Source organism: Onychostoma macrolepis, chromosome 15, assembly GCF_012432095.1.
Source record: "Onychostoma macrolepis isolate SWU-2019 chromosome 15, ASM1243209v1, whole genome shotgun sequence".
Classification (NCBI taxonomy): domain Eukaryota; kingdom Metazoa; phylum Chordata; class Actinopteri; order Cypriniformes; family Cyprinidae; genus Onychostoma; species Onychostoma macrolepis.
The window spans coordinates 4,370,764-4,397,182 of NC_081169.1; the positions used below are offsets into that span (position 1 = coordinate 4,370,764).

Genomic DNA, 26,419 nt, shown 5'->3' on the forward strand with positions numbered 1-26,419 from the left:
GTAGAAACATATTTTCGATTTATGTTTTAAATCTGAATGTGACTGATTTCAAAGTCCCACACATTTACGTAATACACATTAGGCTACTTTTTAAATGAAATAGTCATGCAAACAGCTTCCCTTTCAAGATTATTATGAATTTTTTTAGCTGGTTATAATTTTGAAATGGCTTCACATAACATGAGGGCCTATGTAAGCCCATTTCTGCCAATGAATAAAAAAAGTTTAAAAAGATAATTGCGACTTTTTATCTCACAATTCTGACTTTATTCTTGCGTTTACATGTCACAGTTGTGACTTTTTATCTCGCAGTTCTGACAGAATTGTGCGATATAAACTCGTAATTGCGAGTTACAAAGTCAGAATTGCAAGATATTAACTCGCAGGTCTGATTTTTTCCCCTCCGAATTTACAGATATATCGCAATTCAGACTTTTTCTAAAAAAAGAAAGACAATTTAATTGTAAGCTGTTTTTCATCAGAATAGAACTTGCAATTCTAATTCACAATTGCAAGCCTATATCTCACAATTCTGAGAAAAGAAGTCAGAGTTGCGGAATATAATCATGCATCTCTCACTTCTGACATTATAACATGCAATTATGAGAAAAAAAAGTTGCACATTTATTGTATCACACAACTGACATTCTGAAGAAAAACTGTATATATTTCTTTAATAGTTCATTTTATTTAATTGAAATACCAAAAAATTACAACACAAAGCATTCAGCAATCCAGCTGCTTCATGACCGAACTGCTAAAAGACATCAAAATTGCATTTGCTCTCTATGTGTTGGATAGGATTGTTTGCTAGCTGTTACTAGATAGGCCTATGTAGGTCAGTGAACTCTTGTTGCTCAAAGCAGGTCATACCCTGAAAACCAAAGCTGAGCAGCTTTCTCCATTAATCCAATTAGAGCAAATACCAAACACACTACTGCATGTATATAGCGACCAGTCTAATAATAGACAATAGATCAATCTATTTTGAGTACATACTGGCTGATCCTTTTGACAATCAAAATGTATATCTTATTAGCTGTAACTTTTGCTGTGTTTTTGCTCAGTCTTATATCAGGTGATGGTTTAACTGAGGTGGTGACAGAAGAGTGCAAACTTTTGGTGACATTTTGCAGCAGATATCATTCTTGAGGTGCGGTCACATTTAGCGTTGCATGCTCGGAAGCAGTCAGAATCTCTGCAGGATCAGGAGTTTTGCACGAGAGCGAAAAAGTTCGCGAAGCAGATTTCACTCTCGTGAATTAACACGATTTCACCTCGGTTACCAACAGAAAACTGCTTGCTTTGAAAGTGGCTTCATACATTATTGACAATAGACCATTTTGCACGTAAAATTTGGCTAATGTGACCGCACCTTTATGCTAACATTCGTAAATCAACACAGCATTTCTAATGTTCTGTGAAAGAAGAGGTTCTGCACACCGTCTTGGTAAACAGGAGCTTCTTCATGAAGGTTAAAATCGCAAAGCACAGCACCTAAAAAAGAATAAATATATTGAGAAATATGAAGCTAAGAATAACATATTAAACATTTTGTTAAGATTTACATTTATGCAGGGAGATTTACTTTTACATTTTAATTATTTATTTATTTTTGTAGACAGATTTCTCCATAGTCTTCCATTGTAAGTGAATTTATATATAATGCAATTCACAGCATGCAATAAACATCAGAACAAAACCAAACAAATCTAAGCAATGACGTCCACTGAAGAACATTTGAGTACCTGTATCTTCGAGGGCAACCATGGTAGCCAATCATGTACTCCTGCGCATAGCAGTGCTTCCTGCACAGCCCTCGATATCCACAAGTCCAGCCCTGCACATCTGTCTCATCAGCTTTCAGGAAAAGTTCAAACATAAGCAAAACCACAATCCATACTGTCCAGCAGTCATAACTAGTTTTTGCCAGCAAGTAGTAAATAATGTCATTAATCAACAAATGCATATCAGCAGCCAAACATTTCTTGGAATAATAGATCAAGACTTGTTATATTGTATTGTTTACATGCAGCTGTACCTTCGCCCGCTGTCAGCAGCAGCAGAGTTATGATAATCAGTCCCAGTGTCCTCATGTTGTAGCTCATAGCATCTCTGGCCAGACGGCTGGCGGCTCTCACATTTATATTGTACAGCAGCTCTGGTGGAGGGGAGGGAGGGTGGCTGCGGGCCCAGTCAATGCTACTGTAAATAACATAGTTTTCATTCCACTGATGAATATGTGTCTGTATTCTCTGTCTAATCACAGCATGTTTTGAAAAGAACCCGGTTTACCCACAATTTAAAGCTTGTCTGCTGTTACATAACTTGTTATGCCCGTTGTATATGCATGCAAAGAAAGAAATAATATTTGTATTAAATATAAAAAAAATAATTAAAAAAACTCCCTGCTTTTATTGCTTTATATTAATAATCTGATCTTAAGTGTGATGTTGTTCAAAACTGAAATTTGAAAAACTTCAGCCTTAAAAAGTATAATAGGCTGCTTATGTCATGCATGCCAATATAGTGATGTAACGCTGCATTGTGGTTGCAGGTTTTTCTTTCAGTATTATATACACATGTGCTGTTAATATAGATGGTCAATTTTGCCTGTGTAATTTAATTGTTTTAGGAAGTATTTTATACCTACCTCAATCACAATATTACACAAAAGTACAGATGGTAAAATTAATATATTTTTAGAGATAAATGCTACATTTAGAACTACATTTATTTAGTTTATTTATTCATTTATTAGAACTACTATAATTGATGGATGTGTATTAATTGTTTATAATAGTTTATTTATTTATTGGATTTTTAATAGATTTCCAAATATATATCAGAATATATATTTCATTATATCACTTAATATGTCGCATTGTTTTGTACAAGTTATGGGACATTTTACGCTAAGGCCTGATCAGAATCACTGCTGATAGGAATATCATTGTTAATGTAAAAAAGTAGACTGCACCATTATGATTAGAATGACCTCATTTTTTCACACTTATATGTGTGTGTTTCTGCAGTGGAAACTCATTGATAAACAGGTAGTTGTGCAACTGCGTACAGCCAGGAATGTTGTCAGCAAAAATGCACTATTCAGGACCCACTGCAGCAGCGGCAACATCAGCTCACATGAAAAACCTTGTGACTAGGACACACACACACACACACACACACACACACACACACGTCTGGTTTGCTATCCTTGTGGGGACTCTCCATAGGCGTAATGCTTTTTCTACTGTACTGACCGTATATTATATTGCCTAAACCTACCCCTTACAGGAAACTTTCTGCATTTTTAGATTTAAAAAAAAACTTCATTCTGTGTGATTTATTAGCTTGTTTACCCGTGGGGACCTCAATTTAGGTCCCCACCGTGACACGAGTCCCCATGAGTCTGTGTGTATTCAGGTTTAAGTCCCCACCTGAATAGAAAAACAAGTACACACACACACACACACACAAACCCATCCACACTCAGAAAAAGTGTTGGGTAAAGAACCTTACCTAACTGAACATTCTTCCATGTTATGTATGTATGTATTTGTTCAGTTATTTTTATAATAATAATAATAGTAGTAGTATATATTTAATTTAATTTATATTCTGACAATGAAATGGGTATACATTTATATCATTATGATTATGGCTGTTCACTTCTCTGCCAATAAATGTGATTTTCAGTAATCAGCCACCAGAGGGAGTGGGTGAATTAAACCAGTTCTCTGTGCATTCTGTACTGATAGAATAGAAAGTTGAGCAGTGCATTGGCTGTATTTAATTTCTGTTTAAAGGCTCTGGGTAATGAACTGATATACTCAATTATTTACAATATCATATATTAGCTCTATATCATACATTATAACATATATGTCTATGACGTACTAAATAACGTAGAATTAATTTTAGTAGACATTTTGATTTAATGCATGTATATGTACACAGAGTAGGCTACTAACGTTATGGACTATACATTTTAATTGTAGCTTATAGTCCAAATATAGTTACACGTGACATTTGCGTTTTTGTTCTGTGCGTGGCGTCTCGCGTCACGTTTTATCAAAACAGTTCAGCTTTTTAAAACGCGCCTGGCAGACCTCCCCGGTGCGTTCCGTTTCATCGCAAAAACGCGTCGCGTCGCGTGTGTATCGCACGCGTCCTCCGCTGCTGTGACGTCACCCTCTAAACACCGAGCGCAGGTAGCTGGCGTGTAAACAATAACAGAGGCGAGGAGAGCGTGGAGGACTCCCGGAGAGCTCAGGACCAAACAGATGCTGCATCTCACTGCACTGGCCACAGCCAAACCCGGAGATTGTCGCAGCGCATTTTACAGGAATGTCATGTCTTATGGCAGCCTTTTCAGTCAACAATACTGCAGTGACCAACTCCATCATAATGGTAAGATTATGTGTTTTAGCTTGTTTTTAAACATTTTTATTATTATTATTTAATAATCAGATTTAATATGTGTTAAACATATTCTTAATAAGCTGAATATAAATGTCCAATGTTTAAAACATGCTTTAGAAATGTGTGTTTCAAATGAACTAGAGTAACCCTCACTGAGGACTTTATATATCAATCCTGTTGTCATAGACTGCATGACTTATTGCAAATGCACAATTCTTAGATTGCAAAATAAATATTTCCATTCAAAATGTAATGCCAGGACTAAATTTGCTCAAATGGAATAAATTATTAAAATTTCATATGCGCTGATGATGATGATGATGTGGATTTTAATATCTTATAAAATTATATCTAATATTATAATATTACATCATACAGTTTTAATATGAAAAACACATTACTGCATTAAACTGACATTTGGGCAGTACTGTTTTCCCAGAGCTTAGAATAAGCTTTGTCCGATAGTAACCTCATCTGCCTTCTGTGGCCAGAGGGAGACGGATTAGGTCGTCTCTCTTTATATTTAGCATGCGTTTCACTGATGAACTATTAATATAGGCTACTATACCTTTCTCAAATTTGCAACCTTAACGTGCATTTTATTAAACAATCAAAAGCATTTACAGGTTAAATTGCTGCATGGACTTCTGTTACAAAAATACTGTCTTGTACCATCATGTTACAGTGATGTTAATAGAGAGCAATAACATGTCATTTGATGGTAATGTACTTCAAAATATATCATGGAAATATTGTACATGGTATGGCCAAGAAATACCGTGGTTAAATCACTGTTTACAATGATGTAATGAGATGAATAATTTATAGGTATAAAATAGTATATGAAATAGTATGTTATTATAAGTTTGGGATCAGTGAGATTTTTTACTTTTCTTTTTTCTTTTTTTAATACAGAAGTCTCTTATGCTCATCAAGTCTGTATTTATGTAATCAAAAAACACTAATGTTGTGAAATATTTAAGTAATGGTTTTCTATTTTAATACACTTTAAAATATAATGTATTCCTGTATTTTCATCAGCCATTTTCTTCTTCTTCTTTTTGTTTTGTGATAGTAAATAGTTTTAGTAAAGATATTTTGTATAAATGCTATTATTTTTTTATTTAAAAACAAAAACAAAAACTTTTTTCAAAGAATCATGAAAAAGTATCACAGGTTCAATCAATCAATCAATCAATCAATCAATCAATCAAATAAATAAATAAGCAGCAGATTAGACATTTTTTAACAATATTACTGTTTTTACTGTATTCTTTGATTAAATAAATGCAGCCTTGATGGGCATAAGAGACTTCTTAAAAAAACAAACAAACAAAAAAAACACTTACTGATCCCAAACCTTTAAACTGTAGTATGTGTAATAGCATACTATTTTATATTATCTGCAATTATTTATCTCAGTATTCAGTGGTCATCTTTTTGTGATAAACATCTTTGATGTCTTCTGAACATCTCAAGTTTGTCAGCAGACAGCTCAGTACAAACTCCTCAGGTCTTTTCCCTCTGGGTTGCAGTGTGTTACATAAGCGCTCTGTCTGTCCTCCCTCAGAATACAAATGGACCTCCCGATCTCATGCTAGACCCCAGAACCGTGTGCGTGTCCATTGATGAACTGATGTCCAGTCACGTCGGCAGTCAGCAGATGCCGCTGTTACAGGGACACCTAAAGAAAGTAGAGAACAATCTGACCGAGGCCCAGCGCTTTTCTTATCTCCCCCGCAGACCCGCAGTCAACATCGAATTCAAAGATCTGTCGTACTCAGTTCCTGAAGGACCGTGGTGGAGAAAAAAAGGTAAGGTGTGACCTTCAGTCCTTGAAGCACTGTAAATGTCATTCGAATGTAAATATCATAAAAGTAAAGAATTGCTATTCAGGTTTTACTACAGAATTCAGATGAGTTCAGGGAGACCCTTGTGAATAAGAGGTGCACTTAATAGGGCTGATTGTGCACTTGTAGTGCAATTCAAATCTTAAAATAATAATAAAAAATAATAATAAAAAAGCATTCTGCATGTAATATTAATCAAATAAAAGGCCACTTAAGTGTAAATAATGAGAGCACTTTCATGACTGCTTCTTAAACACTTAAAGGGGTCATGAACTGAGAGACCAAAATTCCCTTCATCTTTTGACAAATAAGAGGTCATTGTACTATAAAAATATCCTGGAAGTTTCAGAACTCAAAACTGTGTCATTAGTCTAAAAACAGATTATATTGAAGGCAGTTGACATGAAGGACATCTTGTGGAATGTTCTACTTTATGATGAATAAGTGTGGATAAGCACCGCCTTCTACATCACTGCCTGTTTAGCCCCGCCCACCGATTCTACAGCACTGCCTGTTTAGCTCCGCCCACCGATTCTACAGCACTGCCTGTTTAGCTCCGCCCACCGATTCTACAGCACTGCCTTTTTAGCCCCACCCACCGATTCTTAGGGTTGGGTATCGTTTGGGTTTTTTTCGATACCGGTGCCAAATCGATACTTTTAAAACGGTACCGGTGCCTAAACGGTGCCTGAACCGATACTTAAAAATAATAAAAAATAAATAAAAATGACCAATTAATAATTGGATCGGCCATTAGCACTAAACACATGATGTCTTTTTCATTCATACTGGATGCCAGAGGGCGCCCTCACACAAAAAAATCCACATATTTACAGAAGTAGTGGAACTCATGAAGCTCCAGGAAATCCCCAATATGGACAAATGCATTGCTATGGATGTAACTGAGTAAACTAGATATAAACGTTTTGAATGATAAAACAAATACAATAAACACTCGGCTACAACAATGTATAGTTTATCTGTGTTATTCAAGCCATCTCTGGTATTTTCATAATAATTAAGTATATTTATAATCCATTTCTAATCGATGCATTAGTAGCCTATGGAACATATTTTCTGCCTCATTCTGTGACAAGAAGCTACATCAGATCACAAAAGGAAGCATTTAACTGGTTTTGTGGACTAAAAAGGTTATAATGTTCTCTTTTGTTGGACAACAGGTTTAAAAACGTGAATACAAGAGAATTTTAGCTTTAGGCATTTTAATTTAAGAATGTTTAGCTTAGCTAGTTAATGGAGGGCTACCTGCTGCCGTCAGAGCAAGTGTAATTTCTGCATTCACGCGCTCCTCGGATGCTCTCATTTCCCGAGTTGTGCTTTTAAGTCGGAATGTGAAAACGGCACGCTCGCGTTACTACAAAGATTTATTGGACTTGTATTATTAGAGCTTTCCGACTTGAGTTCACGTGCATTTTCTCAGTCGGGAAATTATTTTTCACATGAGGTGCCGGTGATGATGCTTCTTACGTTCGTTTTGGAGAAACAAAGGACAAATATTTCAATCGATCGCTCAGGCATGGCACCGAAATGAGGCACCGAAATCTGCGTTCTGATTCAGTTCTAGTACATACCGGTTACATAGGTACCGGTGCCATATTGGTACCGGGTTTCGGTACCCAACCCTACCGATTCTACAGCACTGCCTGTTTAGCCCCGCCCACCGATTCTACAGCACTGTCTGTTTAGCTCCGCCCACCGATTCTACATCCTATTTACGCATTTTTGACCTAAATCTTAGCAGCGTCCAGCTGTGAAGGATGTAGACTGTCAAACATACACAACTGTTAACCAATCATAACAGTAGGCGTTTACTAGTTCCGAGTCTACAATCCTCCACACCTATTAAAACAGAGTGTTCTGATGAAGGGTTTAACACAGGACAGAAAGTAGCCTATTACTTCTAAATTATGATGTTTCTTTGGTGTAAAAATCTTGATAACATTATAAATGGACCTCAGAGAACAGTATAAAAAACCCCCATAAAGGCAGTTCATGATCCCCTTTTAAAAAGTGCACTTTGTAATAATGTAAAATGAAAAGTTTTAAAGTACATTTTAAATTGCAGTTTTAATCATGTTTTGTTGTGCTTTAAAGAAGCATACTTATTTTGATTTGTTGTCTAACATACTAAAAAGTAAATGTAAGTACTTGGTTATATTTTAACTGTAGTGTGTTATTTAATAGTAAATTTAAAGTTAATGTTAAATAAAATTTAAATTAAAATTAAAAATAAAATTTACTGAATTGAAAATTCATCTTTACAGATGTTACAAACATACATTAAAGTATTTATTTTTATTTTTTTAGTTTGCTATAAATGATTGTCAGTATATCCAGCAGTGCACTTTTAATTATATTTGAAAAATACATATAAATATGTACTTAGGTGAGTCAAAAAAACAAACAAAAAAACAACAACATTATAGTGTTCAGTTAATAACATTTAAATTAAACTGAAACTATAATACATTGTCATTTTTTTGCAGTTAACATGCAATTAAGTGTCCAAAAACATCACATTCAGTTCACAAATTATATGTTTTTAAGAACACTAAAATAAAATCCATCTTTTGTGGGATACTTCCAAACTTAACAGTTATTTAGTGTGCTTTCTTTAAATGGATATGCAAACTACAAATTTTACAAACTGATTTTAATGAAAAAGTTCATTTCTGCACTAATGAAACATCTTGCTATATATTTTAATTTAATTTACATCTATGGGATTTGTTGGTTTCTATTGTAAATATTCTGGGAATTGGATTGATTTCAGTGGGAATGGTTTGTTTTGTATATAGCTTGGCAAGCGAGTGAACATACATTGTCCAGTGATATAGAGAGCATGGATTTCGCCAAGAGTGTCTTTAGACTTTGGCTCCAAAAGTGTCCTTTTCGATGGATGTTATCCTGAAATGCCTCCATGCATAACTCAGAAGGGAATTCATTAATTAAGCACTATGGCTGACATAACAGCCCAGCTGTCTGCTTTGCCTTGGCTTTGCTCTTCTTACTTTTACCTTAAGGAGCAGGGTTTGACGGGCAGTGATGTCTTCATTAGAGTCACCATCTGGATTGTAATTTGATTTTAAGTTTCTTGGACATGGCAAATGTTCAGCAGCAGCAGCTTTGTCACTGGCAGTAAATCCTGAGCTGCCAAGCCTGAGCAGAGGGCAAAGTTCAGCTCCAGAGATGGGCTGTCTTCATCCTTCTGTTGTTTTTACTGCATTTTGTCATCTTTCCCCTATAGCTCAGTAAGTATTTTTGGATGTGTTTATTCACTGCTCAGTGTGACCTAGGCCTTCTGACAAAAACAATGAATAGCTGTTAGTGTTTAGCACTTAGTTTGTTTATTCTTATCACACATAGAAAGGTGTTTATCCTGATAGAGCAAAAGACTGTCGCATGAATGAATGAATGACTATATACATATATGTGACCCTGGGCCACAAAACCAGTCTTAAGTCGCTAGGGTATATTTGTAGCAATAGCCAAAAATACACTGCATGGGTCAAAATGATCATTTTTTCTTTTATGCCAAAACATATTAGGATATTAAGTAAAGATCATGTTTCATGAAGATATTTTGTAAATTTCCTACCGTAAATATATCAAAACTTCATTTTTGATTAGTACTATGCATTGCTAAGAACTTCATTTGGACAACTTTAAAGGCAATTTTCTCAGTATTTAGTAACAGTATATTCCAGATTTTCAAATAATTGTATCTCGGCCAAATATTGTCCGATCCTAACAAACCATATATCAATGGAAAGCTTATGTATTCATTCGAAACAACATTCGAAAAATGTTAAGACTGGTTTTGTGGTCCATGGTCACATATAATAATAATATATAATATTTAATAATTAATTTAAAATAACTAACTAAATGAACGAATGAATGTATTACATGCTTAGTCAGGGAAATTTAGGAAATTGGTCTGAGAATTAAATAATAATAATTTTAAAAAGTATGATTTAGTCATCATAAGGACTACTTTCATATGGCACTTTTATAGTGGCCGCCATAAATTATAATTTTTCCTTGGAAAAAGCCTTACATAACAGTGTACAGGTTGTGTATGACAGGAGAGAAATGTTTCTTGTTGAATTATTCCTCTTGAAGTCAGTTTGAACTTGTCATTCAAATTGTACTTCATTGTGAATAATTACGGTTTGAAATGTGGAAACTTTTGCCTGAAATACAGAAGCAAGTTTCAATGAAACTTCAGTGCCACACTCCAGTTCGCTTCGTGTCATGAAATATACACAAGTGCAGGTCCCATGGCCAACTGGCTCATCGTTCTGGTGGCTCACTCATCGACTTTGGTTCAATCCTCTTAGATTACCATCAGCTTTTTTGCCCTTCTCCAAAAAGAACAGCGTGCTCAACACACAGCCCTGCCTTCATATCATGCAATTAGCATCGGGAACAGCCAACAAATGCTCTGGACTGGCAAACAGCCGGGCATGGATAAAAGGATCTTGTCATGAAATAATCAGGGATAGAACCATGATATTGTCACATAGTGGAAGTATGGAGCAGATGTGGACAGGGCTGATTTGATCCTGGTGTTTTGTGCCATTGCTGACTATGGCAGCAATCAAAGCTTTCAGAGCCTCGGGCTGAACAACGAGACTGAAGCATTTATGCAGCTGATGTGTTATTGTCAGCTGATGTGCTATGCTATGTCATTTGATGCAGCTAACTAGGTTAACAAAAACTTCTTATTGAATATGAATATGTAATTGAAATGCATTAAATGTATGTATTGAAATATAATTATGAATATTAAACGTAAGCTCTTTTATATGGTAAATTATCCAAATGCTATAAGGGCATCAAAACAAACTGGAAGTTTAAATCTTTATGCAACTAATCTTGAGTTGCATGAAATTGCATGCATCAACCATCAAACTTGTATAAAGTGTTCATTTCAGAGTTCAGTGCTAAAACGATGTAGGCTGGAACATTATTTTATTCCCTGAGAATTATTTGAGTTGAAAGTAATATATATATATATATATATATATATATATGTGTGTGTGTGTGTGTGTGTGTGTGTGTGTGTGTGTGTGTGTATGTGTAAAAGTGTACTTGCAGGTAGTATAATATTAATGAAATAAAAGGCCACTTAAGCATATAAAGGGAGTGCACTTTAATTACTTTAACACATTTAAGTACATTTTAGGGGTCATAGGGTCACTTATTTTGATATGTTGACTAACATGCTAAGGGACTGATAAAGTACTTGTAAAGTAAATGATAATACAAGTTAAAATATTTTAAATGTACTAAATTTCAACTTTATCATTTCAAATGTGTAATTGCAAATATATTTTAATGCATGTAATATATCATATGCAAGACTATATATACACTGTTTCAACCCAACTTTGGGTCAAATATGAACTAACCCATCTTTTGGGTTAAAAATGGGTTAGTCCATATTTGACCCAAAGTTGGGTTGAACCAGCCCAGCATTTTTATAATGTAGTATATTTTAATTTACCATAAATGCTTATCAGTACGTTCTGTAGTAAACTTATCTTTAAGACATTAAAAGTAAATTACCTTTTGGTGAAGTATTTTGAGAAAGCCATAGACCTGGAATTGAGTAGTATCCTACTAAACAATATACTGTGTCCTACTATAAAATAAGAACTGTACAACAATAAACATTTCACAGTTGTATTCTACATTGTTTTCACATGGACTTATTATGTTTGTCACATGACTTCATGTTCATGTATAATTCCACAAATGACATTCAGTTATCATCTCGGAAATTAAAACTAGTTTGCGTTTTCCATTTTAGAATGAGTTCAGAAAAAGATGTGGCTGATACTACTTTCAGTTCATTTGAGACACTGCAAATGAAAGGTCAGGTCGAGTGCATTCATTGCCGTAAACAAATATTCCATGCAGTGTGCTTTGCTGGTAGCACATTCAGGTATATAATAATGTTCACAGAGGCATCATTCGTAGGAAATTTATTAGGAAAATGCATATATAGGACCAATTTTGTTTTCATGATGACTTTAAGAAAGTCTATCTGACATGCTATCAACAGCTTTGTTTTACCAAAAAGCTATAGAGAGTGATGGGCAACTTTGGCTTGTTTATTATCACTTGACTGCAATAGAAACCGGGCCTGAGCTGTCTAACAAATCTTTGTAATCCATACTTAAGAGGAAAGAGAGAACGAGCAAAGACACCGCCAGCGGCCAGCTCCACTCTCACAGCCGGTTACTGTCAGTCAATGAACTCCAGTAACCTCTTCTGAGAGCTGAGGGCGCGCTGGAACAGGATGAAACCATCAGCTGTGCACTTGTGAAGATAAGACTTCTAATGAGCAATGCTTGTGGAGGAGGCATGTTGCTCTGTCGCTAGGTAACTTGTCAGAATATCTTGTATGTAGATTGTTCACTTTAGGAATGACTTCATTTTTCCATCATTAATGGATTATTCCTGTTACACAGTGCATTTTCCTGTCTTCATCATGTATGCGCATCACCTGTCCCCAGGTTCTATAAAAATAAGTGAAAAGTGAAAATTTGGCACTTTATTAAGAACTATTCTATTCTATTCTATTTATTTGTTTAACTGTTTCAGACAAAACATGTTTTTATGTTTTTAATTTATAATAATTTACATTTTATTTTTAAGTTTTTTTTTATTTTTATATATATATATATATATATATATATATATATATATGAGAATGAATTATTAGTGAACATTTACCATATATGTTGCATTATAATGATAATATACCCCTGGAGGCCAATGCACAATACCCGGGAAGGGTCGACATGCAGTGACATTCAGTTGAGCTCATTTATTATTTATTTTATTGTACCTGTTCTGCAACATGACATATGACATGCTGCGTTTAGATGTGTGACCCCAAACATCAAAGTTTAAATGAGACATAACCATGAATATCTTATTTTTTTATTATCTTGATCGCTATATCTAGATGCTGCCATTAAATTTCGGAGACCTAATTTCTTCCAAATTTTGGGCCTCCTTGAAAGTGTTGTTATAATTTGAGCACTCACATTATGGATTCATTGCCAATGATTGTGTCATAAATATTTAATAGTGCAATCTGCAGGAGTGATCAATCTGATTTAGGTGTTGTTTCTGTGACCTGAAAAATTTCTGTCAAAGTCATGTGACCACAACTTCATGGCTATTTAATGGCCATTTGGTTAGCACAGAGTTATTTTTTTTCTTCATTGCTTAAACATGAAGTGTCTTATATACCCTTGTGAAAAAAGAAATGCACTTAATTGCTATTGAATCTGTACTTGTAGTGTACTTCAAATATTAGAACTTAGAAGTATATAAAGAAAATCATTGATGTTAATTTAAACTTTAGTATGTATTCAGTATTGCATTTAAAGTTTGTTTTTATGTGTATTTTAAATGTATTAAATTGCAATCATAATTTACAGTGTTGGGGGTAACGCATTACAAGTAATGTGAGTTACGTAAGCAGATTACTTTTTCAGGTAATTACTAACGTAACGCATTACTTTTTAATTTACATGAAAAATGTCTGATTTACTTTTTCAAACAAGTAACGGCAGTTATTTTGTTTTACCATTTATTGACTGACAGCTCTCCTGTCCCCATGTTGAGAGAAAATCAGAAGTGCTGAGGCGTTGTGTGCGCTGTTTTAACATGATGTTTCTGTAGTTCTAGACTTAATGTGAACATGCATTTACTCATCTCACCTGCACAAAAACAGATTCAGTATTCCTCAAAATGAATAAAAACAGTGAAATGCAAATTCAGAATATGACGCAAACCTGCAATAATTAAATATGTTAAATGACAAATAAGTATTTGATTCCAATAAGTATTTAATGACATTTTATTAATGAGTGTCTTTGTTGCTGACCTTCAATGATCCAATTCGACCTTACTAATAGGCAAAAATGGCTTTAGTTGAAAATCACATTTGTGTTTCATTGTTGAAGTAAGAGTGTTGAATGTTGTTCTTCTGCATCCTATTCTTCTGCAATCCAGAATGGCAGCACAGCTGAAAGGTTTGTTTGAGCTGTGCCCTTCACCCCTTTCACTTTTGGTGTCAAAGGGATTTTATATTTGCCAAAAACAAACAAAAAAATAATATATATATATATATATATATATATATATATATATAAGGAGTAATGCAATATTGTAATGCATTACATTTAAAAGTAACTTTCCCCAGCACTGATCATTGCAAATATGTAAAAATGTGTAATCTCACATATATTTAAATGACACACAATTTTCATTGGAAATGCCATTAAAGAATAATTTAATTTACCATAAATGCTTGTCAGTACATTCGCAGTAAAGTTTAGCCATATACCAAACACTTCGGTCCAAGTTCAGCTAATTGCATTTAATGTAAATTTAAGTTATAATACATTTTCATTTAATTGCGATTAACATGCATTTTAGTGTTTAAAGACATTACGTTCATTTTACATCTAAGTATTTTCTTTTAAAGTATATTAGTATATATACAGTATGTTGAAGTTTAAAACTCTTATGCTCTGTACTTTGCCATGCCTAAAATCAACATTTTCCACGATGTTTGTGTGGCTTGAGCTTTTAATAACATTTAAAAGCCCTTAAAGAACCTCACACAGCCTTGAGTAACCTCCTGTATGGGTGAAAATGTCACAGAAAATAATGTCTATGCCCAGCCTACTGAAGCATGTAAAAGAGCAAAGTGAACTCTGTGGTCCCTCTCCTCCTCCTCTGGTATTTTTACCTCGACTGATCCCTCGTGTTGTAGTAGCTGCATGGGAGAAAGTGAAGTGTGTGCCAGGGAGGACTAATAGCTTGATGGCTCAATTACTCATGAGATCTCCTTCATAGGTCAGAAAGACCAAAATAGCTGCCTGTAATATTGGCATGGAAGCAATGTTGTTTTGAATCGCACATTTGGATCGATATTAAAATGAAGCAGTGAATGAGGTAGCCAAGCTCTTTCCCACCCGACCTCAACGAAGCTTTCCTCACTGAGCTGTAACAAGTAGATAAGAAGGCACTGACCCTGGACTGTAACAAATAGATAAGGAGCTACTGTAAATAACTGTACAATAAATTGTAGCCAAGACATCTAGGCATGATTCAGCATTGACAAGCTGGTTGCATGAGAAGCAACCCACACACCATACACATCATTCTGTGCTTGCATTTTCAAGTTTAAGGCATTCATATGAAGCATAGACTTTATTTATGGCATAAAAAGATAAATTAATTACTGAAAAATGTTTTTTTTTTTTTAAATATTGTAGAATTAAAATCTGATAAAATGTCCGTAGCATAGTACCGCAATATGACTTTATTATAGGAAATGTGTACACAAATATGTCTAAAGTAAACCAAAGCAAAATCTAGCAATACCATGGTACATTCCAATACTGTTGCATTTGTGTTTTATTTTTCTATGGTGTTTTTATAAATTTTTTATTTTGCTGTTAGTGATGTGCGACCTGTCCCAGCTTTCAGATAATTGCAGTAAACGGTAAAACTATTTGCACAACAATCCAGTGTGTTTATTACTATGATAATCAATGAAAATGGTATGAAAACAAATACCAGTTGGCAACATCAAGCAGCATAACAGATTGTTTTTAGCGGCAATGCAAGAAAGAAGAAGCTTTGCACATTCAAGTTAAAAAGGCTGTTCTTGGAGTTATGTTAAAAATGAATAAATGGATAAGACAGTCATATAAAGCTAAAAGTTGCTGTGGTATAGCTGTCATGCGTTAGATAAAATAATAAATATTGACTCTACATTAGAAATAGTGAAGATATGAGCCCAGCCTGTGAGGAAGTGCTTCTAGCAGCTGAAATCATAATGAAGCTCAACTATATCTCAGCCTTTGCTGACATAATCGTGCAGAGGTGAAGGCTCTATGTAAAATCAACATGAATGTTAAGTACATTGCTGATGGTCGAAATGATTTGGTTGCGTAGGATGCGAATGTGTGTAGGCGCCTCATTTGATTACTAGTCAAACTTACATTTAACCCCAGGGCACAAATTTGTGTTTGCCAAGCGATTTGAATGTTGTTATGGGGCATAACATATACCTCATCTGATTAAACCCAGTGCAACATGAGTATAATATTTTACCCTACTGTGGTGGTGCAAAAGAAACCGTAATGTAGTACCACAGCATGGTGTTCTATAGTACTTTGATTTCTTGCACACTTGATCGTGACTCAAAGTAACCTCGGCATCCCTCATGGCCAGGAATAGCTTTTTCTTCTGTCACATGCTGCACATCAGGTGCACTAAGCAAAATCATCCTGCCGTTATTTGCTAACCAATTGGCTTCCCCATAGAGACTGTACCACTTCAGAAACAGTGTGATGCACCTTTCTGTGTTTTTGGGGTACTGTAGTGTACAATTAGAGGGAGAAGCCCTGGGATCCTGCACTAAAAGAGGACGGGGAAGGTCAGAGGTATTTGTGCATTGCTCTGATGGATTGTAAACACAATCCAATTAAGCTGGCAGCCACTGCAATCAAATGGATTAGCATCTCAGCTTCAGCTACTGGATAAATAACAGGTTATAATCGGTCATCCTGTGGATGTCCTCTTTTTGCTGCATAAAAGCATGAGGTAACACTTTAGATTAGGGAACACTATTTACTATTAACTAGTTGCTTACCTTGCCTACTATCAATAAGCAGCAAATTATGAGTTTATTGCGGGAAAAGTGTTACTGTTTTTTTATTGTTACTGTTATCGTTTCCAAACTGTCCTATATAGCACTTTATATACTGAACAAGAGAGGCCATATAACCCTGTTAAAAAAATAGCTATTTAGCATATACTTTTAAAAAGAGTACTTTAAAAGAATATACTTAAGTACTGTTTTTGGACACTTAATAGCATGTTAATCTGAAAATGTATTATAATTTACATATTAATTGGAATGAGCTGAACGATAGATTTCTATTGACCCACTTAAGTAGGACTTAAGTGCATCTTTATATGTATTTGCATAATTGCTTGTATTGTGTTTTTAAATATGGTTAGAGTTTGCTGCTAAATGTGATGGCAAGCATTTACGGTAAACTAAATTTTACTGAAATGTCTATTCTGTTAAAACTTGTGTCATTTATTTAAATATAATTGATATTATGCACTGGTAATTAATGTTGAAGTTGCAATTTCTGTACAGTATGTTTAAAATATATTAACTTTAGATGTGTTTAAACACGTAAGGGATAATCAACGGCTAGCTGTGCATTAAACAATTTGAATGCACGACGTGGAGGCGAAGAGCCTCGCGAAGTGCATTCAAATCGTTTAATGCACAGCTAGCCGTTGATTATCCCGTTTATGCCATGGTCATTTGCCAGCATTCACATATTAAAGATGTTAATAATATTCGCGCTGCAATATTTGACCGGAACGATAAAAATTACGGTTATTTTCGTCTGTATTACCATTCAACTGTAACTATATGTTACTATGGTTACCAATGTTTATAGGAAGCGCATTAATATAGAACGTGATTAAACTGACCTGGAACTACCTGTGCAGTTAAACAAATTTAATCAACACCTGCCAGCCAATCAGAATTGAGTATTCAGACAGACCATGGCATGAATCAAAATAAGTATACTTTAAAGCATGACAGAAGATTATTAAAACATTGAAAATGTGCTTTAAAGTGACCTATAAGTAAGTGGAAAATGGGAACACTCAGTATGGCAGTTGCAGTAGTTACATTTTGACTTATAAATTAAAGAGCCAGTCACCAATCGGCAAAGTCAATGCCTGGTCTTTACAACGGCTCTTGCTCTCAGCGTCAGTGCATCTGCTGTTAAAAGTTGCATTCAACATTTACTCTACATTTTTAGCTTTATTGGTGATTTGAAATAGTTTATTAAAATGTGAGTTTGGCAGGCAGTTTTTCTTCAGATTGAGGTATTTTCCTATACAGTTTAATAGAAACTGTACTTGCTTGATGGAATAGCTGTTGAGTGCATTTTCAAGATGAACAGTGATTGAACTGACTTGCTTGGAAAGGTATTTTGTTATCTGTCAGAAACTTTAAAATTTAAAGTTGCCTTTATCCAAATGCTTGTCTTCCAGCAAAAATGTTGCATATTGGTTTGAAACATCTCAGCTTGTCACATTTTTTATTCATTTATTTTTTTTGTTGGGACAAGTTACCACATTTCAGTTTCATGAATGATTGTATGTATAATATTTTTGTTAATAGGTCATTTTTCCCATTGTGACAAAGCCATATAATGTGACAACATATCCTGATATTCAGTCATCTTGTAGTCTAATGCAACAAAAATGAACCAACGGACTGATAAAATTCATATATTTTAAGTAGACCTTAAGTGTCAAATACTCTTTGAGTCTAGTTTACCTTAATCAGGAACCTAAAAATTGTTCAGTTGCTTACAAATCTGCACACAAAGCTGCTGTAAGATGGTGAAGAATGCATTATACATCTTGACAAAAGAAAATTGATGGAAATTGGAGAAAGCGTTATAGCATCAGCTCTTTATTCTTTGAAAGTTAGAAACAAAAAGGTCAGTTAGAGGTAAGAACAGGGTTTATCGAAAGATACGCACACTGGCAAACATGTTCACTCACCTGGAAAATTTCAGAAACCCAGTGATGAACAAATAAATAGCCCTTTTCACCTCCAATCACAGACCAACCATTATGTAAGCAGGAGAATTTGAATGAGACTTTGGCAGGTACATTATACAATTGTGCGGCTCAGGTTGTTCATTGTGCTTATTGTCCAGACTGTGGAAGGTTTCTCACAGGGGCACCTCTTTTTCTGTTCTACCTTGTGTCAGGTTACAAGACCCTTCTGAAAGGGATCTCTGGGAACTTCACCAGCGGTGCTTTGGTGGCCATCATGGGACCCTCAGGGGCTGGGAAGTCTACATTAATGAACATTCTCGCAGGTTATAGGTTAGTATGACCATAAAATATTGCATCAAACATGAAGCATGTGGCGCTAACTATTTGCACTTTTATGCAGTTTACAAATGAAGAATGCCTGAAGCAATCTGGAAGATTTAGCGGTTACTTTTGATATGATGCTTCTAGCAGTGCCTTCTATCTAGTAAAAAAGTAATATTTAAAATACATTTATTTCATTCTAAGTATAATTCATAAACATATTTACTGATATATCGCTCAAGACTTACTGATATAAAAAAAAAAATAAATAAATTAAAAAAAAAAAAAAAAAAAATATATATATATATATATATATATATAATTACACTTTATTTGGAGTACTACTTGTGCACAATGCACATTTCTTAATATTAAGGCTAAAATGTGTTTTATTGTCACTATTGATGAGGATTGTATAATCTTTGAATAATAAAGATCTTTAAATGCAAGATTTGTAAAGTGTATCTAAGGTACTTGCAATAGTTCCACTTTAGCACAATCAAATATACTTCAGTATCTCTTTAGTTGGACTTCAGCAATACTTCTGCACAATTAAAGTGCATTAAGCTCAAAATTAGTTGTTCCAATTTAGCGGACTTTAAATATACTAGTTTAGTATACCAAAAGTACAAATGCAGGGTATTTTTATTACGTACATAAGGTAACACTTTGTCCTTGTTACACGTTATATGTATGCTATTGCAATAACAATAAATTATGCATACTTATATGCAAGTAACCCTAAGCCAAATCTTAATGTAGTTAATTAATATTACTCAGTACCTAAAAGTATAATTACACTGTAACAAGGACACCTTAAAATAAAGAGTAACTGTACATAAATATGTAAATATATTTATAGGATACTTAGCATAAAATAACTGTATTTTAAATGCATTTTAGTTTATGTATTTTTCATTAAGGATATAGAGTTGAATGTAATTGAATACAGCAGTTACTTGAAATGTGTGGAATATCATGATCATTTATCAGGAACAGTGGTCATAAATTTGATGATGTTTCAAAAGACAGTATATCTGAACATGTGCTTTGTCACACAGGGAAACAGGCATGAAGGGGGAGATCCTGATTAACGGGCAGCCCAGAGATCTGCGATCTTTCAGGAAAGTGTCCTGCTACATCATGCAGGATGACATGTTACTGCCACACCTCACCGTACAGGAAGCTATGATGGTGCGTGCCTGCTGAAATTATATCACTGAGCTGCTTTATTGACACGCAACACGACGATAGTGTATCCAGGAAACAGTCTTTTAATAAGTAAATCCAATAAAAAACTCAGGTGTAGGGAAACACAACCACATATAACGCCGACAAGATCAGACACTGAACAAAGAGAACCAAGGGCTTAAATACACAGACTGAAGTAATCAAATAGAACTGAAACAGGTGCGTAATTAATTAGGAACCACTAATGATCAGGAACACAGGCAAAATGGGAACAGGGAAAAACAAAACTTCATGAAACAGACAGAGATCATTACAGTAGCTCCCAATGCATCAGTCAATACAATTAAGCACACTTAAAAAAAAAAAAAAAAAAGTGAAAAAAACAGAAAATTGAACCCCATCCGAATTTATTTTATTTTTATAATAATTTTTTTTATGATGGACGAAAGTTTCAGAGGCAATGTATAAACATGATTGACACAACATGAGGCCGTATATATTTTTTAACGTCCGAAAATTTTGTATGTGAATTTCGAACTCAGTGTGCAAGGACCTTTAGGTTAAAAAAAACTAAGTAAAATGTTTTTTCCCTTGCAAATAGCCCATTTCACACATACAGATTTTACTGGAAAATTACTGGTAAATTACCATTAAGAGATCATGTGTGAACAGGCCCTTTTTAAAAAATCCGATAAATTCATTCTGGCAATTTACCGGTATGAGAAGTTGTAATGTTACCAGTAAATTTTGCTGGAATGATGCTGTGTGTACGCAGAATGAAGATTACTGGTATGAGCATGTACGAGTTCAGAACACAGTGGCGTAAGATGTCTACTCTGGGTCAATCCAGAGCTGTTGAAATTCTAAATTCAATCATAACATTCTGACAGATGACACATTTACTCCACGCTGTGTAGTTCGGTTTGAAGTCATCTAATACAATGTCGCTGGGCCAAAAGCAGCTGCATTAATGTGAATGTTTGACACAAAAATGAAAACATCAACAAAAACACTGACCTCATATACCCCTCCATGTTTACAAACACAACACCAGGAGGCGCAGCCATTAAGAGGTCATTTTCATTTAAAGATGTCACAGAATTTACTGGTAATTTGAAACCGATGTGTGAATGGTGCCTTACCAGAAAAAAGACGGAATGTCATTGCCTGTGTAAACAGCACATTTTTTAATTTACGGTAAAGTCATTCTGGTAATTTTACGGTAATCTACTGATGTTACTGTGTGAAAGGGGCTAATGTTATTGTGTAAAAGAATGAGCATTCGCTTTCAGTAGTAAAGTACAAATCACCCAAAGTGCTTAAAATCATTTACTTTACAGCCCTTGTTGCATATATCCTCTGTATACACTCTAAAAAATGCTGGGTTAAATACAACCCAGCGCTGGGTAAAATATGGACAAACCCAGCGATTGGGTTGTTTTCACCCAGCGGTTGGGTTACTGCCCAGAAGGTGGGGTTAAACATTTAACCCAACTGCTGGTTGAAAACAACCCAATCGCTGGGTTTGTCCATATTTAACCCAGCATTTTTTATAGTGTAAGCTTTATATTAAGCCAAGAAAAACGCATTAAAAATACCAAGCACATTACCTCATGGTAAATATATACAAACAGAAAACATGTAATCAGCTCTCACTGCTAGTTTCACAGGAAAATGTCTCATGTAATTGCAGTTGTTGTTGAGTTCATGCAAATCCCTCTGTTAGCTTTAGTTGTACTGCTAATGCTCATCATGATCTAAATCGCTCACTCTCCCTGCTCAGGTATCAGCTAATCTCAAACTCCAGGAAAAGGATGAAGGCAGACGTGAAATGGTAAGTGAGAGGCGTGTGAAGTTTCCCAACTGGTTATGTATGAACGGCCTAATCTTTGGGACCTTTGGTAAAGGTCAGCCGTCGGTACCTTAAACATTACTTGACCTGCATGTCCTAATTAGTGAAATCACAGTAAACAAGTACACCACCATTCAAACGTTTGTGGTCAGCAAGTTCAGCTTTGCATCACAGGAATAAATTACATTTTAAAATGCATTGAAATAGAAAACATTTATTTTAAATACTAATTATATTTCACATTTTTTAAATGTGTTTCTATTTTTTTATCAAATAAAATGCAGCCTTCATTATCATAAGAGACAGTTTTTACAAAATACTAAAATTTAGTATAAAATACTAAAAAAATCGTACCAACCACAAGCGTTTGAACGGTGGTTTAGATATATATGTGCATGCGCTGTCCTTATTCCAGTGCATAATGATGCATACGTGCTGTTGTTGTAGGTTCGTGAAATCCTGACCGCTCTCGGTTTGTTAGAATGTGCCAAAACACGCACATCCAACCTCTCTGGGGGTCAGAGGAAGCGTTTGGCCATCGCTCTGGAGCTTGTCAACAACCCACCTGTCATGTTCTTTGATGAGCCAACAAGGTGAGCCTCCTCAGCCTACTTAAGAAAAATGGTGTAGGATTTACAGTTTTCACTGAGAAATTGCTAGTGAATTTTGCAATCATAATCTTTGTTTTATTTACAACTTTGAAAAATCATTTTTGCAGTTCACGTGAACATTATGAAATGCATGGATATGAGGTGGACTATAAGTGACGTTCCTGATCCAAATATATCTCTTACCCATGAAGTTTCTCTGTTACGTCCTTGTAATGTGTGAATGCAGTTTAATTGCATATTCACTTACAGGCTTTGCCCAGTTGGGATACTGTTGGACAGTTGAGACCTGGTCTCTACGGGCTCTGTTAAGCTCTTCATTCCTCTCTGGGATTGCCTGATAGCGGCAAACTAAATTCAATTTGGCATTAAACGATACTTTCGTAAATCGCATTTATACGATTACTGTGGAAGCCCGTTTCCAACACTGAATAAAAAAAAAAAAAATAATAATTAAAAAAAAAGGTTATTGCGACTTTTTATCTCCCAATTCTGACTTTTTTTTCACTGACTTTTTTTGCGAGTTATAAAGTCAGAATTGCGATCTGACTCTTTTTTTTTCTTGCAATGGCGAGTTTATATCTCGCAATTCTGACTTTTTTTGAGGGTGGGGGGACTGATATGTTCTAAGAATCGCCAGTTTATATCTCACAATTCACAATTCACTGACTTTATAACTCGCAATTGTGAGTTTATATCACACAATTCTGACTTTATTTCTCATACGAGTTTGTACAACGCAATTATGAGAAAAAGAGTCAGAATTGTGAGATAAAAAGTCACAATAACCTTTTTTAAAATTGTTTATTCAGTGGGGGAAACGGGCTTCCGTAGATTACCATGCTTATCCAATGGTAAACAGATTCTCCTTCATGGAAGTCAAAGCCATGTGGCTTTGGCTGGCTTCTATAGGTTGCATAAGAGCAGTACCGTTATCGTTAATATGATGTCACAGAATTAAATAGGACACATTCATGCCTGAAAGGAATACATTAGCTGAGCATCCTATCAGAAGCTTGTGTGTGTAGCATGTGCAGTGATGCTATGGTGTTTTGAAGGCTACAGCCTCATCCTGTCCTTTAAGATAGACACTTAGTCTTCCACTTTATCCAGCGGTGTATCTGTCATATGTGATTATTAATATGGCCTTGATAGAGAGAGGTCAAGATTACAATCTAATCTCATCTCTTTAACCTTGTCTGGCCCACTGATACACACACTTGAGCAGCACCATAGTAATAATGCAATATTGTTATATACTACAAGTAATATAATACAATACAATATATCAGTGATATTTTAATAGTTTTATTAATATTTTGTTTTTATATTTTCTGTTTTCATTTTAGTTAGTCTTATTTTTATACTAGCTGAAATAAAATAAGTCAGCCTTTTATGAATATAATATAATATAATATATCATTGACATGCTGTTGTAGTTAATATTTTGAATTAGGTGGTTTTTTTTTCCTACTTTTGTTTTAATTGTAAATAATTTTAAAGTTGAAGTTTTTATAATTTTGTTGTTTTGTTGTCATTTTAAAATATATTTTTTTAGTTGTTTAGTACATCTAAAATTAAGCTAAATTTAAGTTAAACTAAATGAAAATGAGAAATGTTGCCTTAGCAACTAGCTGAAATAATTTGTATAATTTTTCCATAAAAGTTTGTTTGTTTGTTTGTTTGTTTGTTTATAGTTAAGACAATTTTTTAAAGATTTTATGGGTAGTTAACTATAATAACCCAATATAATATATTATAGTTGCCCCTTTTTGTATTAGAATGAAAAGTACTGTCTTGGTGTAACCCTTGTTCCCTGAAGAAGGAAACGGAGACGTCACGTCCCAATTCGTCAGTTTGTTTCGATGTGACGTCGAACGTGACTGACTGAATGGGAATGATAGATAAATAGTCATTTTTGGGAAGAGAGATGGGAGAAGGGAATTAATACATAACGTAGGACCACAGAGCACCACAGTTTGATCATGTTTGTTACTGCTGTGACATGACTCCAGCCACAGGAAGGTGCTAACTGTCACTTTCTCTGTTTTTCTCTCTGAAGTGGACTGGACAGTTCATCCTGCTTCCAGGTGGTGTCTCTGATGAAGGCTCTTGCTCAGGGTGGTCGAACTGTCATATGCACAATTCACCAGCCCAGCGCTAAAGTGTTTGAACTCTTTGATAAGGTGATCATGATTTTATATTCATACTTGAATATTTTTAAATGCATGCTGTTATGTGAAATGCTGTCTCTTACACCTCATTTTTGGTGTTTTTTTTTTCCAGCTTTATGTCCTCAGTCAAGGCCAGTGTATTTACAGAGGAAGAGTATTGAGCTTAATCCCTTATCTCAGAGAACTGGGACTCAACTGCCCCACCTATCACAACCCTGCAGACTTCAGTAAGAAAATAACACTCTCAGTACACAGTGGTCCAACATTAACACACACACACACACAAACAAAATCGCTAAAAAAAAAAAACTTTCAGGAATTGCAGGAGTTTGGCTTAATATTTGCAGTCTGTGAAGTTATAAAATAGTTATAAGATTTTTTTAATGTTTTTGAAAAAAAGTCTTATGTTCAGCAAGGCTGCATTTATTTGACTGAAAGTGCAATAAAAAAAACAGTAATATTGTGAAAATGTATTAAAATTTTAAATAACTGTTTTCCATTGTAATATATTTATTTCTGTGATTTATTTATTAATTTATTGCTGTGATCAAAGCTGAATTTTCAGCATCATTACTCAGTCTTCAGTGTCACATGATCATTCAGAAGTTTAAAAACCGTTGTGCTACAAATTTTACCAGTTCACTCACCACTGACAGATGCAAAATGTTATTTTTGGATGCTGTCTATATGTAAATTATTAATATAGTGAGAGTAATAGAGAGACACATCTATATTCTCAGTACAGGTGTCTTTTTGAGCTGCTCAGCAGAGTCTGAGAGTGTTTTTATTCATTTCTTCAGTAATGGAGGTGGCCTCTGGTGAATACGGTGACCAGACGGCTTGGCTGGTGAAGGCCGTTCAAGAGTGCAAGTGTGAGAAAGACTACAGAAGTGAAATGAATGGTAACGGGGTCCATAATCCCTTCCTGTGGCACAGACATTCCGATGAGGTATGTAAATACATAAAGCCTTTATGTAACATGAGGCAGTGGGTGTTATGTCATATGGGATCTGTAGTATCTCTATACAACGCTTTTTTTTAGGAAAGATTGCAGTGCAAAAATTGTTCAAAAGTGCAAAAATTTTAACTTTAGGGGTACAACAGCTTTCCACTGGGGCAGCACCTTCAAACAGACAACTTTGTACCTTTTTTTATTCCAAAACAGTTCATAAAAGTACCAAAAGATTACATATTGCTATCTTATAGATACATATTACTATTCCGAGGTACTAATATGCATCTTTTAGGGGTAAAGAAGGTACAAAGCTGTTCTTTTGAAGGTACTGTAATGTACAATTTCTGCACTTATTTTTTTTTTTTTTTTTG

The 26,419-nt window shown here is 34.7% G+C and overlaps 1 protein-coding gene across 1 annotated transcript in view; it reads left to right on the forward strand.

Annotated features, from left to right (window-relative positions):
* The first annotated feature begins 4,068 nt into the window (after positions 1–4,068).
* Positions 4,069–26,419, forward strand: part of abcg1 (ATP-binding cassette, sub-family G (WHITE), member 1) — a 32,468-nt gene continuing 10,117 nt past the window's right edge. The window contains exons 1-9 of the mRNA XM_058745244.1: positions 4,069–4,413; positions 5,996–6,239; positions 19,160–19,277; positions 20,330–20,462; positions 22,243–22,293; positions 22,759–22,904; positions 24,982–25,105; positions 25,206–25,320; positions 25,894–26,042. Of these exons, the coding sequence (XP_058601227.1) occupies positions 4,351–4,413; positions 5,996–6,239; positions 19,160–19,277; positions 20,330–20,462; positions 22,243–22,293; positions 22,759–22,904; positions 24,982–25,105; positions 25,206–25,320; positions 25,894–26,042 (1,143 nt within the window). The 5' untranslated portion in view covers positions 4,069–4,350. The remainder of the gene's footprint in view (positions 4,414–5,995; positions 6,240–19,159; positions 19,278–20,329; positions 20,463–22,242; positions 22,294–22,758; positions 22,905–24,981; positions 25,106–25,205; positions 25,321–25,893; positions 26,043–26,419) is intronic.